Raw genomic sequence first — 17,423 nt, forward strand, 5'->3', positions numbered from 1 at the left:
TTAAACAGAGCACAAGGAGGGATTTGATCATGTGCACATATATGTGCATACTCATACAAATGTGCACATGTATGTTTTTACATTAGCATCAGCGAAGGTGATGTAGCATCGTCTCACATTAACTTCATCTGGACCAAATAGCATGTATATTCTGCAGCGGCATGAGAGACAGTAACTCTGGTTATCTGTGTTTAAACACACCTAATTATCGAGTCATTTGATTTGTTCACCATCACTTGTGTGAAGAGGAATAAAAGTGTGCAGTGTGAACACAGACAGGAAGAAAAATAAAAGTGTAAAGTCCTCCGTTCTGCTCTGGCTGATAATCCCTGGTGTCTGGTTCCTCTCATCTGACAGCACAAAGCCTTCACCGCTCTGATGCTGGAAAGCCTGGCATGATTTATTTAGGTAGTGTGGGGAGTTGAAGTTACAAGAGGAGGAGGAGGAGGAGACAGGATGAATAGAAAGACCCTGAATCTCTGTGCCCAAGTGAACTGACAGTAAATCCTTGTCAGGTCTGTAGGTTTCTGCTCAGGTGGGCTTGCACCAGACTTGCATCATCCCCCCCAACATCTGCACCGGGTTCATTTTTAACCTTAGGAATGATGTCACCCCAGTTGTTCTACATGCTCCCACTTCAACCCGCATGGCGTGACAGCACAACGGCAGAGAGACACGTCTGACAACAGCCACCCTCTCTGCCGAAGGCCCTTCATCCAGACAGAAAGCCCCAGACAGGCTGAGTCATTATGAGTGACAGGGAAGCAAATCCAAAAATGTGGCTTTGAAGCCACCGAGATTTTAGTGTCATTAATTTATTTTTCTTTTGCATTAAAACTTCCTCATGTTTGAGGAAACTGAAGTCTGGACTCATTCTCAGCTTCAGTCATTACAGCATCAGCTGGCAGATTATCGTGGACAGTGCTAGTTCTTCTTTTGGACACGGGATAACTCTATGATTGGGGATTTCAATGTATAATTAATGTGAATTCAGGGACCAGTACATACACATCTGTGTTGTAGATCACTCCAAAACCCATTGGTCTTCACATTTATTCAAACCTATTGATTAAAAGAGATGCACAGCATCACTTTTCCATTAACACCTCCACTGAAAGATTTAACCTTTTGGGGTCCAAGGCCTGCAGAGCTCATCAGCTGAGGAGCCGAAAATAGATCAGCCATCCCAGCCGTCCTCATAAGTTACCATGGAATCAAACAACAGGGAAGGAGGGTGGACACCAAGGGTTTGTTTTAATCACATGGTAGCAGGAGGACGAGGAGGAGAAGGAGGGGTGATAGTGGTTAGACACGACAAGAGGTAGTCAGGGAAAGAGAGAGCAAGGGCGATTACAGAGTGATTTCACTGCAGAGCAATGCCATGATGATAAAAGAAACCGTAAACCCTTTAGCTAAACTGAGAGATTTACTGTGTGTGTGTGTGTGTGTGTGTGTGTATAGTCAGATCCTTCGTTCATCCAGGTCTTTTATTTTGCTCTTCATGCTGTTGACAAAGTGCCAGAATTCCATGGATGCACGTAAACACACACACACTATGTAGTACACAATCACAATCACACACAATCCTTCCCTTGTAGTCACGTCGAGACACGCAGAGTTTATTTATAGGGCCAAAAATCACATGTTTCTCTCAGAAAGCTCTACAATCTGGACAACATACAGCAGCATATGCTCAGTTTGAGTAAGACCAACTCCACAAAACACACAAAACAACTAAATCAGTTCTTTCATTGACAACCACGAGCTGTTTCTGTGAATGTTTGTTTGGCCTTTTATGTCTTTTCAGTGAGATGTAGGACACGCTGCAGAATGTAGGCTAGAGTGCAGACACCAGCGCCTTTTATCAAAGCCACTGAGACAAGTGCATAGAGAGACCAATGCATGCCAGAGAGCAGAGAGGAAGAGCATTACACTGTAATAAATGGTTCAACACATAATACACCTGTGAGAATCAAACTTATCTTTACTCACAACATAACGGTTCAGATGCATTTTCTGAAACCTCCCAAATGAAAGGTCTACTGCAGCGAATGAGCAATCCATCAAGACAGATGTAGGAGAGGTCAAAATGATTTCCAAAGGTCGCTGAGCAGAACAGACTAGAACATACCATCTCATACACACAAATATGACATTTGTTTTACTGTGAGAAGCTCAGTGCTCATGATTAAAACAGTTATGTATTTACGCTTTTAAACTTTATTTTTAGGATTTGACTAAGTGTGCTACTACTTCACATTAGTATTCAGTGTGTAGCTGAGGTACAGCTCGACACACACACAGTCAGGTAGCCTATAGCAGACCGGGTTCTCCACAGACATGCCCAGGCTTGTTTTTGATCTTGGTGGGGTGTCAGTGAGACAGAAAAGAGTTAGTCACGGATCAAGTGTTTCCAAGTAGCTGAAGCCGACTCTTTCTACTGCAGTGTGCAGAACATTTAAAGCCTTACGCAGCTTTTCCGACTGATTGTTTCTCAACAGCAGGTGATTTCCAGTACTTTTCTCCTTCATTGTACATTTCTAACTGATGAAGAGAAGTTGAACAGTGTTTACATTGAAGTAATCAAAGTAATGAACTGACTGACAGTGCAGAATACAAGAGCTCTCTGACCACAACCTCACAAAGATGTAATGCTAGAGACGTCCTGTTAATATCTGCAGGATCAGGGTTGAGGTTGACTCATTGTTAACAGGCTGTATAAGCTTTTTGAAGCCCAAATCAAAAAAATCCTTTCCAATCTCCTTTATTTGGATACTTCAAAACACCCTGGTCTTTTTCTGACACTGACATCTCACATTGTTTTCTGCAAATAGGTTCCTCATATTTATTGCTTTTATTATTATTATTATTTGCACATTTTACACTAGCAGCACACCTCTAAATTCCAAATAACACTTATTATGGCTCAAAACTGCATTTAAACCTAAATATTATTTTTACATTAACAAGAATCTAGATCTCACTATGATTTTCTTGTTAAATAATGTACAAAATAGACAAATATAATCAGAAACTATCAATGATGTTGTTGATGTTTCTAATTAGTTTAATACTAATTTACAAATATGGGTCATAAAGATGTGACTGGAACTTTGTGCCATTATCAATTTTGTGAACGTTGTCAATTTATCTACATCACAACCAGCTCCACAGCTTATTTTTCCAGATCCCCTCCTATTTCAAGCACCGTGTTTCACCGCTAAACATTTTCCAAACCAGTCTCCAAGGCAACCTGGTGAACAGAGGATGGTCGGAGCAAGGGGGGGATACAGGCTGGTAGAAAAACAGCGGTCGGCGGGCATCGCTGCCACATCTGACCCTACCACGACTCTGTACCAGCTGCCGTCAACGTGCCCAGGGCCGAGCAGCAACCATCCGACAGCCAAACGCCCACAACAACAAAAAACACGGCTTCTGCACCGACTGTTCTCCTGTGATCACAGGAGAAGGAGCTCAGCAACATCTGTGCAAGAAACGCAAACAGAGATGCAGGAAAGGAAGCTGACAGAGGTGATGATGAGAAATGTATGTATCTGTTAGAGAGTGAAATACAGCAACGAATTAATTAAGGTTTAAAACAGAATATGATACTTAAATGGTCCCTGGTTGGACTGTAACCAGGAACAATAACCACATCAAACCACATTTTCTTTCTCCCTATTGCACATTAGAATCAATAAATTAATCAGTCGTTATATCTATTTTCATCCACAAGACGAGCACTTATCTTTCACTGTGAGTGAAGAGCAAACACGGAAATGATATATGACGGCAGACTATTTCTATAATAAGTTTAAATTCAGTTTCAGCAGCTTCTTTGCATGAGCAACTTCTGAAGAGAGTCTGATTTCCTGTATCTGCCTGGTAACACAAACAGTCACGACACCACAGCCTGTGAGACGGCGAGACTCTTTCCAAATGTGGGCACAGTGATGTGAAAACCTTGAATGTTCACTTTGGATTATATTCAGGTTAGATGAGGCCTCTGTTCACCTCAGAGGAACTTATTAAAGCCTTTAACAACCCTTTTTGCCAACATCATCTAAAGCAGCAACATAAATCCAAAGAAAAACAACACAGCTGCTTTGAGTAGCTCCTGATTTAAGGATCGAACACGAGGAATGACTCTTCAAATTCACTTATTCTGCCTACTTGGTTGTCATCGTTCTTCTAGCTGTAACCGTCTTTCTCCTGACTGCAGTCTACATGTGTTTTCAAACCCTTCAGTACTCTTGGGAGTTTGCACAGTCTGCCCAGCTACAGGAGGAAGTGCTTTGAGAAACTCTGGCCCAATGACAGGCCTGGGTTTTGGTCAGCTGATTGAGGCTTATCACCGTGGTCCAATCACGCGGCAGGGTTTGAGGTCAGGTGACTGCTCAGACCGGCTCGCAGTGTTTTTGAAGCAGATGAAAACAAAAGCTAATGAGGCTTCAGTCAGTCGTCCCAGCCAGCTGCCTCTCTGTGTGCACGCCTGAAAGAAGCTGCAGAGCTGCACGGTGGAAAAGGATTTATTAGCAACACACGTGTTTGTGTGTGTGAGAACATAAACTTAGCATGATTGTGCACATTAATAAAACAGACGTTGCCTGTTTAGAGCAACTATAGCAACGTTTCCAAAGCAGCTACGACTTCTCTTCTCAGGGCGAGAAGTAAAAGCTTTGTGATATAGCTCTGAACTAAAAGACAAACGTCTTCCTCCATTCGGCATTGTGATTTCCAAGACGTCTCTTAAGAGCTTGCAGCCCCCCCCCCAGGAGCAGCTTTGTTTTTGCCCTCCAGATGGCCACCCATACAGTAACACCCCCACCACAACACACAGAGATGTGCCATGTTTAAATCACAGAAGCTCAGACGGGCCAACAACTGTCATGAGGAGACTCGACCAGACGCTAAGTTAGTTGGCGGGTGTGTGGAGGGGGGAGGGTCTTTAATAAGCCAACAGGAGGGTTACTGGGTTGTGCCTTTATCTTGCACCGGCCTGCTAGTCTGCTTCTTATTCACTCATGCTGGTCTAATATTTAGGCAGAGCCAGATTTTCTTGGTGAGGGCCAGACCAAGGATTTCTCTCAGCTCAGTTCATCAATCAGGCCTAATGCAAACTATTCCCAGGGTCATTCGTGTCTTTAACCACGGCGTGTTGACCAGCTCGTTAAAATGTGGTCACCTCAAACTGTACATTACAGCCATCAACGGTCCAAACGTGATGGACCTGTTCTGTATATGGTAATATTGTCACCATCACCTGCAAGTTTAAACGTCCCACAATGATAAATTCATTTATTAAACCTAAAAGAAAGCCAGTCGAGCTGATAGGTGCAGGTTTACTTTAGCCAACGTGCTTTTACCTCCCAACTCAGACCATGCAGACCCATTTTGGCTCTTAACAGAGGGGCTTTCTGTGGGCTTTTATCAGGCCGGAGCGCGTCACAGATAACAGCATGAAGGGGCTGTTGTGCAAAAAGCTAGAGGAAAAATCAATAAGGGTGGAGACCTGGGAAGAAAGACAGAGAGAGGCATGAAACCCATCTAAAATCACTAGACTGGCTTGCCTGATGCACTGGCTTTGGAAATCTGATTGTGTGTGTCTGTTCATGTGAGTGTGCACCCATGACTAATTACCATTCAGCTCAGCACAAATTTAAGTAATAGACTGCAGGACTCTTATAGCATATAGTGTCTGCTATGAAAATAATCTGAGAAAAAGCTGCAGTTTCATTGCACGTGCACCCTTACTGTGACATTTCTCAAATCCAAAAGGTCCTACTTGACTCATCTGCTGTGCAACTAGAAGTGGAAGTCTGGATTTACTAATTGTCGTCTGGTTTAAAGTACAAATGCCCCCAGATGACAAACAACGAGCCACTTAAAAAACACACATTTAGGACTTTCCTCTTGTTATTGCTCTGCAGTGTCGTGCAAAGCAATAAAAGGGGAACAAGGGGAAACAAGGGGAACCAGATGATTACTAATACTGAAGTTGTGTTGATCCAATCTCCGATAATAAGGGTTATATTATTTGTTTCTGTATGCTCTAGATTAAAAAAGGAAATCTATGTCCTAATAATCAGGTCGTTCAGTTGCTGAATGACAGTGGCTCATCAGCAGCTACAGTAACATGATTCATTTAACACGGGGGAAATATTAAGCATCTGAAATGAAAACCACCAGTGACAGGGGTCATTGTAACACAGAGTGTTGTTTAATTTACAGAGAGACAATGAAATAGAATCAGGGAAGTTCAGTTGGAGGGATGAGGTGTGTGTTTAAAAGGTTTCTTAGACGCCAAAACACAGCAGAGGTTTGTAACATTCACCCACAGGAAAGTACAACTCTTAAAAGTGATGCCAGCAGTAACAGTTTGATGTTTGGTTGTGAAGATCTTGAGGTAAACAACAGACATACTGCATCCTGGGTTTTCCCTGCTCTAGAAAGTCTGAGGCCCAGTGCCGTTCTACTGTGTTTGGACTAACAATAATCTGTGTTGGGCAAACGATTAGTGATTAGTTCAATACCAGTCATAGAGAACCACCAGAGTTCTCTGTATCAGCTGTATCTAAAGACCTGCAGATGTGCAGATACAGAGAAAACAGAGAAATAATCAACTTGCTAAACTACAAATAACTTTACCTAAAAGTCATGAAACCACCTCTTCACACAGTGAAACAACACCAAGACCTATTATTTCGAATTACATTACAATTAGCAGGCACTCTCTCAGTATAAACTAGAGTCTATCCAGTACACCCGTGAGAATGGATCTTTGTGAAGCAGAGAGAGAATCAAACCAAAAAGCAGACAGAGTTAAAGCTGTCTAGTTATTTACCCATGAAAACTAAGCTGAAAGGAGTCAAACCTGCCTGAAAATGTAATTAATGATATGACTGATGAATAGTTTATGAGCTTTACACATAAAATATTGACTCAGGTTTTCCTCAAATGGGAAAAGAGGCAGTCTGGAAATCCTGAGTTATATTTTGTTTAGAAATAAAGAAAAGAGGAACAACAAAGAGACAAGGAGAGGGCAGAAGAGGAATTAAAGTCAAAGAGCCAAAAGGTGAGTAAGTATGATGAAGGGAAAAGAGGAAGCTGACATCTCTGGACAGACAGTCTGGGATATTCTACTGAAATTTTAATCTTACATCCCTCATCTGGGAGGAAAAAGAAGACATTTAATATTATGTTTTTAAGTTTTATGTTTACAGCAAACACCTTCAAAACTGAACTCAGAACTAAACTGTGCAATCAGCAACAACAGTAGTAGGATGAGATCTGCATCACAGTGCTTGAGGATGGCTGGTTTCTAACCAGTTCAAGTGGATACGCCGAGTTAAGCGAAGTGACAGAGCTCTTGTTGTTGTTTGCAGCACTTTATTCAACAGACTGGGCATTGCAGCCTCACCACTACAACAACAAAGCCATCTGTTTGCACTGCCTGCCTGCATGCATCCACCCAAAACAACACATGCAGATGAGCGTGTTAGATAACAACCTTTACAGAAACCAACAGAGATTAAATCAAAACAATTAAAAGGGGCCATTTGTTAACGGTGAAAATATTTTATATTCAGCATTAAGCATCAGTGGCACAAAGGTGCAGTGTGAACTTACAGGCATCATCAAATTATCAGCTGATCAACAAATTGATTAATCGTCTGTTTCAATAATATTAAGTATCACACAGAACAACAAATGCAAAGAGTTAAGTGGTGTACAGGGAGTTTGTGAAGCTTCTGAGGTGCCAAATGGTTAAAAAGGTGCTTTTATCTGAGATAAACAGCTAATCAGCTCATTTATCTACCTTGTTGGTAGTAAAAATGATTGCTAAGGTTTTTAATATATCACACACTGAGTAAATTTCCTCAGCTGAATTTGTCAGACAGACAAGACCAAACAGTAGCTCATGACAAATATCTGAGTAATCACACTGGGGAAGTGCTTCATAAGTAAAGAACAGTTGGTAAATATTCTTAATATCTCCTGTTCTCTATCCTGATCGCTCCCTCCTTCTCTCAGCATGCGCCAAGGGATTACAGCAGCCTTCCATCAAACCCCCTGTTGTCAAACTCCTCCTCATCCTCAGCGCACGTGACCAGAGCCGAGGAGGAGGGACGCGGCTGCTCTCTTCTACCTCCTCCTATTGTATGCATCTTTCATTCCCAGAGCTTTTTTCTCCACTACTGATTTGCGGTATATGCAGTTAGCTGTAATGGATACCCCTGACTGATGTATGTTGTGTTTACTTGCTTTCCTCCTCACTCTATGACTGAAATCATCTTTATTCTAAGCTCTAAAGAAGCTAAGGAAGCTAACAGTTTACCACAATGACTGCCTTTTCCCATGCGATAGCAAAATTATAGTTATAATTTCAGTGTCCAACTAAAGTTTCCTAACTTGCAAAATAAAAACTGCAAATCTGAAACGAACAATAGTCCTGGATACGATCATCCATCAGCAGCAGGACTTCTATGTTTGTTCCATAGCAGCAGAGTCACAGCATCAGTCCACACAGTGAGCATCAAAGGACATGACCCAGATTCTGTCTCGCACTCTGTGTCTTATTTTTAGCCTTAACAATAGTTATCAGCAACAGACTCATTAACAATGGTACGAGGAATGTCGCCTATATGTGTAAAATAAATCAAACTTTATTATAACTTCTATAATTACTCTTCAACAACACAACAATTTAATCCACAGTGAATTTAACGTATCACTGATGTGGGATTCGAAATGGTTCATCATGACATATTGTAGGTGGATTAGCAGCAGTTGCACTTAGGCTAAAACTTTGTAACTCAGCTAATGGAGATAAATAAACTGGATTAATAATTATCTATCACTGTCCCTATAACTTTGCATTTAGTCATAAAAGCAATAAAACGTTCCAGATTCTTCAGTTCAAGGAAACGTTAAGGCTGTAAATCAAACCAGTTGTAAGGATGTTGTGGTAGCACTGATCACATGTGAACCTTTACCAACTTAGTGGTAGTCGGACCTTCTTGAAAACAATGATTAGGTGCAGCAGGAACACACAGCCGCTCGACTTCTGCATCATAAAACATGACAAAGTCAAGTTCCTGTTGCTGCTGCCATGACAAAGCTTCTGCTTCTTCTGTTAGGAAAGGTCACCGTAGATAACAGGAGCTCTGACTGTAAAACAAAGTTCCCAGTGGAGAAACGGCTCACTTTACTGCCGCCGCCGCCGCTGCTGCTGTTAGCCGTGGCTGTGCTTCACTTCCTGTGCTGTAAAAGGTCACGGCAGACCCGACTAACATTCCAGTTTGAATAGCCGGAAGGTCGGTGAGGCAGCTTTGCATGAGTCTATTCCTTCTGACAGCTTTGTAGTTCCTCCACTTTACAGAGCGGGGGCCGGCCTATAAATAGCTCCCTATAGAGCTGGAATAAGGAAAACAATAGAGATTTAAGAGATGTATGTAGTGGACCCCTGAACTGTTTTGATAAAGCAGCTGATGGTCATTTATTTGTGTTGGCACCTTAAATATCACAGTATTGCCACTTTTCTTTCATGATGGGGACGAGACAGTACAAAACACTATGACAAAATGTTTTTAGATAAGCGATATGAACAAACACTTTAATGTAAAGTCTTATTCAACAACCTGCAGCAGCCACAGGTTAAAATATGTCTAGTTGAAAAGTCGACCCATGGCTCTATTATTAATAACAAACATCTTACAATTAGTAAAGTTCCATCTCTGTCATCTGATGTAACAAGAATCAATACATGAACTAAATTCAGAAGAAGATGAGAAGATAACTGAGAAATGAGAACCTAAGATAATAAAGCATTTCACAGTTGAACCCAGTGAACATTAATGTGGACAAAACAACAAACAGACTTTTCTGTTGGGGTTAATCTCACGCTCGGTGAGACCAGCGCCTGTACCTAGATACTATAACTGTACACAACAAGATGGCAACAGCTGCTGTCTGAAAATCATTCAATTCATTAAATATTAGGCAAAAATTCCATATTCCCCTCTGAAATTACTGATTTCTTTTGTTTAATATCGTTGTAAATTTAATATTTAAGCAGTTAAGACGAAACTATTTTCAGTGTTTAGTACAAACAAGTCGAATTCTGAAACATCACCAGCTGTGTGTGGTTTTCTTCAGCCTCACAGAACGATGAAGTGAGGTAGAAACTTCACAGTATGTGCACAACTACGCTACACATCTACCATGCGTTCAGGGAAATGCTGCAGTGCATTTCCCCCGAGGGACTCTCCTGATGACAGGCTGCTGGTGTAGAGCCACACCCAGCTTCACTTTGTCAGCAAAAAGGGAAAAAACAAGCATCTTTCCTGTTAAAAAGACAGGATGAAAAGAGGCAGAGGACGTGAAACTATTTCATCTGTACATACACATGAAGTTCATACATGTTGGAACACAGATTGATAGTTGATCATGCAAATAATCATTTGTTGCAACCTTTGAAAGCCTGTAGATGCTTCCTGTCTGCAGCTGAGTGGAAAAACAAATGTTGCTGCCTTTATAAAATCTAGACCATTAAATCACACCTACTCTTAGTTCCCTTCACTGGGTTCCTGTGATTTAACAGGAACCTACAGTGAACACCTGCGTGTTCCGATCAGCATCATTTATCAACACGTATCAGCTGAAGAATAAAATATCAGGTGACGAGGTAATTAAATGAAGTCTTTGTCTAAATGTGGTAAAAAGGTGGAAGCACAACAGAGGGAGGCTCCGGAGAAATGCTCACACAGTTCTACAGGTTAGGAGAGAGAATAGTTCACCGCTGATTAGCTGGAGGGTTCAGAAAATACAAGCTTAGATCACCGGCAGTGCAAATGTAATCTCCATTTATTTTAAATTCATTTCCTATGTAAATGCACTGATAAGATTTTCAGTCTGGTATCAGTGCAACGTTCTGCTGTTTCGTGCAACTTATTATCATCGGGTTTTAACATCCACACAGAAAACACACATTTACTTTTATCTACCTATCTATCCATCTCTCATGGACTGATCATTTTCATTTCTAAAGTGAAGATACTTTAACCTAAATATGAAAATTCTCTGTTTTATCACTGTAAACTCAATATTTTGGGGGAATATTATTTTAATGTCAAGCTGAAGTCTGAGTTCATTCTATTCAGACATTATAAAGATGAAATGTTTAATCTAAGTATCTGATTAATCGCTAATAGAACAACATTTTCAATAAAGCTTATTTTAACCATGATCTGCTCTCCATGAACACATCACCCAGGCGTCAAGTCGTCACTTTTCAAAGCGCTGATACATTTCACGTGGATCTATAGATGTGCAACAGAACAGAGCTGTGGTTTCCTAATCTGGTCATCACAGCAAAGCCACCAAACTCTCCTCACTGCACTGATGACTTCCGCCGTTTCACTACTTCCTCACAAACATCCAGTCGCTCTCTGCACCACGGGCGAAGAACCCAATTGCACCTTTGCTCCATTTGGGGAATTTTTAAAAAACAAATCAGAGTTTGATTTGTTTGCACAGCTTGGACATTTCATAAACTTGAAGGCAGCTCGTCTCAGCGAGGCTGAAACGATCACAGCTGCAGCTTGAAGGAGAGAAGCTTGCAGAGTCTAAAGCTCTCAGCAAGTCATAAATGGGTTAAACCATTTCCTCAGAGAGGGGGATTCCCAGCCCCACATGCTGAGCGTGATCTTACCCCAGAGTTTTAAAGTCCTTCTGCCACTTTCTTCATCTCTCATTTAATTTTTCCGCTTTACCTCCCACGGTTTAATGGAAACAGAAACACAATGATTCCTGACATCGCTATTCTTCACATCTACTGTTTTTTCTCTTTGCATTCATGTTGTTCTCTCTCTTTTCAACTTCGAGGGGTGATGTTTTTAGTCTTGATTAATGTCCTTGTTTAACTGCTTTGTTTTGTTTTTGCTTTGTCATGAAACCAAATAAAACGTTCCACATTGTGCACAATGCATTTCCTAACAAACAAACTTTTTCATAGAGGAAGAATTTGGCCAATTAATTATAGATTAATACAAACTTAGACACATTTCAACTGCAACCAGATGCATCTATTGAGCGAGTCAGGAGGGGGCCGATGAAGAAATGACCACTGAAAACTAAAGACATTCTGGGAAATTAAAAACACGCTAGCAGATGTTTCCACTTACAAGTTAAAAACTCAGAATCCAATCACTGATTAACGCAGATGGTGTCTACGAAGTCTTACATTGTGTGGAGGACACATCCAGGTGCTTCATCCCTTTTATTTAGCAACTAAACCACAACACTTCTCTCTCGTTTGAATTTCCTCTTTTCTTTCTGTCTCTCTATCCCCTAACCCCCCTTTCAGATTTGTTTTTCCTTCCCAACAGCTGTTGTCAGCGCACACAGCTGCAACAAGCTATTCGCTAGCCTGGGAAGCCCGACCAATCGCCAAGTGTCGAGGATCCAGCGAACATGTGCAGACAGACCCAAACACACACAGACGTACGCATTTTTGGGTCAGATGTTTGCAAGTCAGGCAGAGCAGACAAGAGGAAACAACAACAAAAAAAAAAACAGCCTGGTTCATCCTCAGTCATACTTGCATGGCACACATGATTATGATTCACTGGCTCCTGAGGAACTAAACTCAAAATGTCAAGGTTAATTTATGTTCCAGTGCATCTGAGCATCACAGCACCACTTGTCTCCTGTTTTAATGAAACGTTTACAGCCACCATCATCCTCCTCTAAGCCACAAATAAAACAAAACAGGTGTCGCATCTAAGTATGAGAAGATATTTCATTGTCTTTATATCACCTTTACTGTAGGGAAACGAGTATACAAGAGGTTCACCCCAGGCTGGCATCATTGTCTACATGTCAAGCTCAAGACCCGTGGGCCACATCCGGCCCCCGTCATATTTTGAATCTATACAATTTTGACAGGAGATATTTTTATGGAGACATAAAGTGGGCTTTAAGTTTTGATCCCCTACTCCTGGTCTACAACTACAACATCTGATTAAAAGTGACACTTGTCTCAGCAGTGGAATCATTGACGGCTACTGGTCACTTGTGTAATCCTCAGAGCACTGGAGCTACAGCAGACGAAAGATTGATGCAACGAGTAAAATTAAGCCTTCAAGACTTTCCCTGAAACACGTGAGAGTCAGCGCCAGCAGTTGTTGTTGCCAACACACCTGAATATTTAACAAGCGGAGCGACCAATCAAGCAGACGATGGCATGAGCTTATAGCCGAGTGACGCGCAAACAGTGATGACTCAATGTCAACAACGACCTAATTTTGTTCCAGTATTTCAGGTGACTAACATCTTCAGCTGTGCTTTCACTGAGGCTGGAAGTATAGGCCTCATATATACTGTGTATATATAGTGGACATCAGCCAGCAATGGCAGGTTTAAGCCTTATAATTAATAGAATAAAGCTCAAACCGTACTTCCTGTGTATGATCTTCTTATGTCAATGGCCCTCTAGTGCACTATAATTTATAATTGTACATTATTGCACAAATCCATGTGTGTGCATACAGACAGGCAATATATCGATGACGGAACCACGCTGACATGTTCTCCGTTTGAGAGGATGACGCTACCTCAGTGAAGCATGAATTTTAAATGGTGCACACACACACACACACACACCACAGCAAACTGCTTCTTATAAGAAGAGGTAATTGTAATATTACAAATCTGATGGTTTAGATTTTAATCAACTTACAGCAACATGTCAAACACTAACCTCAGAGGTTTCCACAAGCCAAACTAACATCCTGTCTACAGAACCTGCAAAAAGAAAAGGCTCAGAACAGAGATAAATGACAACTTGACTTATGTCCAGGTTTGTATTCCCATTATGAAGTCACCTGTGTCACACAGCAGTTGGCCTACTTAGCACTACAGCCAGTGAGATCTGTAATAGGTACATCTGCACACGCCAGTGCAAACCAAACAGCAGCTCTGCCATGATCTCTACTTTTATTCTAGAGCGATTTGTCCATTTCTGAATCCCTAAATACCGAATCCATGTTGCCTACTGCTGTTTTCTGTCTCACATCACATTAAGATGACATAATTTCAAACAAACCACAGAAATATGATCCAGTGGTTTCCGTCAGCCATCATACAACATCAAAATGTGCATTGTCTTCCAAACAAGGTGAAGACTTCCAAAATAAAACATCTCAGTAGACCCAGACCTGTACTTCACTCTTATTTCTTTCAGGCAACAGCAGGATGATGTCGCTGCTCCTCTCTGATGGGACAAGTGATGCAGGTTTCCATCAAAATGCGTTTTCCACAAAGTGTGTGTGAGTGTGTGTGATGGGATGAACAGGCCTATCCCCATTAATGCAGCACTGAGCCACTCTAGCAAAAAAAAAAAAACCCTGCTGGGTAATGTTGTGCACAAATGCGCAATGAAACACCGCCCACCCAATGGCGCACAAGTCGGTCAGCGTGGTGAAGGCTGTCATGCACGGATGGGGTTGGTCTAATCAGTGCACAGCAACGCGTGCATGCAGGGAACGGGCTAATTTACTGGGGTGTGGATGAGAGGAAGACGGAGGAGGGCGGAGAGACCTCTCCAGGACTAAAAATGGGTGTTCAGGGATGGATGGTTGCACAGCTAAAATAAAAATAATGAATGGATGTGCAGCAGCGAGAGGCCAAAACGCTATCTGAGAGATAATCCAGTCCAGACCGCACCAGCCCCAAGTGAAGGAGGGGGGGGGGGGCATGTTATAATAAACGTGTTCCTGAGACCGTGAGAGAGGAAAAAATACATAAATGCATGTTTGTGCTCCAGTTTCCGCCCGTTTGTTCCCTCTTTAAGACAGATGGAGGCTCCCACTAACCTTGTAGACTTGTCCATAGGTGCCATTTCCGACCACTTCCACCAACTCGAAAATCCCTGCAGGATCCTGTGAGAAAGCAGAAGAACGACAGAAATTAAAAAAAAGAGGGCAGATTAATTGAATCCCTGTAGTAATTATCATCCGGTTTGTTAGATTTAGGAGCCGGCTGCGCCCGGTTTGCTGGCCTCTCCTGTGCCAGTGAATATTAGACAAAGAAAAGCCACCGCAGGGCTGCTGTCACTGCATCCCCGTATTTTATATTTGTGAATATAAACACATCATTTCCACCATGCAAACCTCTGTGTCCCACACACTCACCCTCAGTGATGCCAGGTCTATATCCACCAGACTTTTGGCCGGCGAGTCGTTCGCCATTATTGTAAAAAACAGGATATATTAGCGGAATAACGGGTGATTTTCAGTCTCCTTCACACAGACAGTGTGTGTCTCATCCTCGGGTGGTGTCTTATTAATCCCGCAGGTGATATTTTCTATCCCAGGAGCGTTTTTCCCTCGTTATAATCCCAGACAGAGGCTCCGCTGCTGCTTCATACCGACCGACCGACTGCCGGAGCCGAGCCTGCTCTCTCTCCCTCTCTCTCTCTCTCTCTCTCTCTCTCTTTCTAACTCTATCTCTCTCTACCTCTCTCTCTCTTCACGCCCCGCCCCTTCTCTGCCTCTCAAACAGGGGCAGCCCAAGACTTTTTGCGGCCCTGAGCAGAAAATAGATCATAAATAATAATAATGTAAGTTGGTCTTGAGTGACGTGCATTCAGACGCACGACCCCCTCCAGAAGTATTGGAACAGCCAGGCTTGTTGTTTTGTTGCTTGTTGTCCTGCAGCAGTTGAATCCCCTGCAGTGCATGCTTTGTTGCATGATGAAGCTCTGTCATGAACTTTATAGTAAGTTGTTTCTGTGCACCTCTTTATTCCTTCTGCTGCAAACATCAGGACATGATGATGAGTTTGCATCTTGATCCCGATGATTGCTGGAGATGATTTAACTGTATTAACATTTCTATTTTATCTTCCTGACTTCCACTCTTCTCCTTTTATCCCAGCCTTAGCTCGTATCTCTACCTCCGTCTTCCCATCAGATAGATAAGAAGCAATTAGAGCATGTGAAGTGGAAACACTAATAAATATTTCAGCACCACTGTCACTGCTGTGTTTTTCCATTGGAAGCTGTGATATCAATACAGGCTGAGTTATGTCCTCCATCCTTACCCATCCGCTGCCACACATCATTGTGGTTTGCACTTCTAAGAGACGCTTACCTTGTAAGTTGCTTTGTATAAAAGCATCTCCCAAATGACTAAATGTACATGTAAATAACAAAATGATATATCAACAAGACTCAAACTGTCTCACCGACTTACAAATTCTCCACATCAACAGTGTATTTGTGCAGCTCTCAAGTCTTTTTGCTGCTCTCTATGTGAACGTGCAGCCGTTTTCTTGCTCTACACGTCTTCCACTTTGTCACGTTTGCTCTCAATCTGTCTTCTACGCGCCATGTTTTCTATTTTCCTTTCCACAGGAATGCAAGCCTCTCCGTAACACAGCTTTACTATTCCCTGTTAATGATGTTGGATATCCAGATGTTAAGGCTTATTCCACTGCCTCACTCTGCTTTAATTCTGCTGTCCACAGATTCCAAAAAATGAACATCTGTTGGCACACATGGAACAGAAACCGCAGGACTTCAGAGCGGGACATTCATATCTGATGATCAGTGTTACTTTACACACAGTTGAGTGAGCTTTCGATCAACCAAGCGTCAGTCTAACACTTTTATCGAACCCCTATCTTCTTATTATAAAGCCTGAAAAGCATTTTTATGCTAAACGTTGGTGTAAAGAACATATGTTGCACCGCTCCTCTACTGGAGCTTCACCGTACTCTCTTGAGCGAGTGTTTGCTTTGAAGGTGATGGAGGGGGACGACCCACAGACATCAAAGTATCACCCACTGGGTGTGCCCTGCTTTCAAGTGTTATCTATAGCAAGTATATTTCAAGGATTTCAGGCTGTATGGGCATTTTAATCACAGAGTTTATTCTAGGCCACATTTTCTGTCAGAAAGCTTCTTACAAAGTGTCCAGTAAGTAAGCAAATAATGCATAAAGAGTCCGGTTATGAGGTTTATATGAAGCAAACTCTCATGTTCATGTTTAAATGCAAGCTCAACCTGCACTCAGTCAGGTCACACAGCTGCCAAATATATCATTGTCATTCAACACATCTATCTCGTATCATTCAATCCGTGTTGTAAACACACGTCGAAGTGAGGAAATGGTTTGAAAGTGAGGACACTTCAGGAGATTATTACCTTTTTAAAACATCTGAATAAAAATCAGACTCACTCAATCTATCGTTTACCCCCAGCGTTGCAAATACAGATGTTTTACCTATTAGTCTCTGAGAGCAGTTTTCTCCAGAATGCTTTTTGGATTACCTTTCTCTTATTTCACTTACATGTGTTGTGGTAATGTTGCATTGTTAAAACATAATATCATGTGAGAATGAGCTATTAGCTGTTGTTAG

At 41.8% G+C, this 17,423-nt stretch overlaps 1 protein-coding gene across 3 annotated transcripts in view; it reads right to left on the reverse strand.

The window, feature by feature from the left end:
- The window catches only part of LOC113173819 (mitogen-activated protein kinase kinase kinase kinase 4-like), a 67,382-nt gene extending 51,928 nt beyond the window's left edge, over positions 1–15,454 (reverse strand). For all 3 annotated transcript variants that reach the window (XM_026377399.1, XM_026377398.1, XM_026377397.1), the window contains exons 1-2: positions 15,195–15,454; positions 14,877–14,942 (exon numbers count right to left, since the gene is read on the reverse strand). In XM_026377399.1, the coding sequence (XP_026233184.1) occupies positions 14,877–14,942; positions 15,195–15,251 (123 nt within the window). In that variant the 5' untranslated portion in view covers positions 15,252–15,454. The remainder of the gene's footprint in view (positions 1–14,876; positions 14,943–15,194) is intronic.
- Between the last annotated feature and the right edge of the window lie 1,969 nt (positions 15,455–17,423).

Source organism: Anabas testudineus, chromosome 21 (assembly GCF_900324465.2).
Source record: "Anabas testudineus chromosome 21, fAnaTes1.2, whole genome shotgun sequence".
Classification (NCBI taxonomy): Eukaryota; Metazoa; Chordata; class Actinopteri; order Anabantiformes; family Anabantidae; genus Anabas; species Anabas testudineus.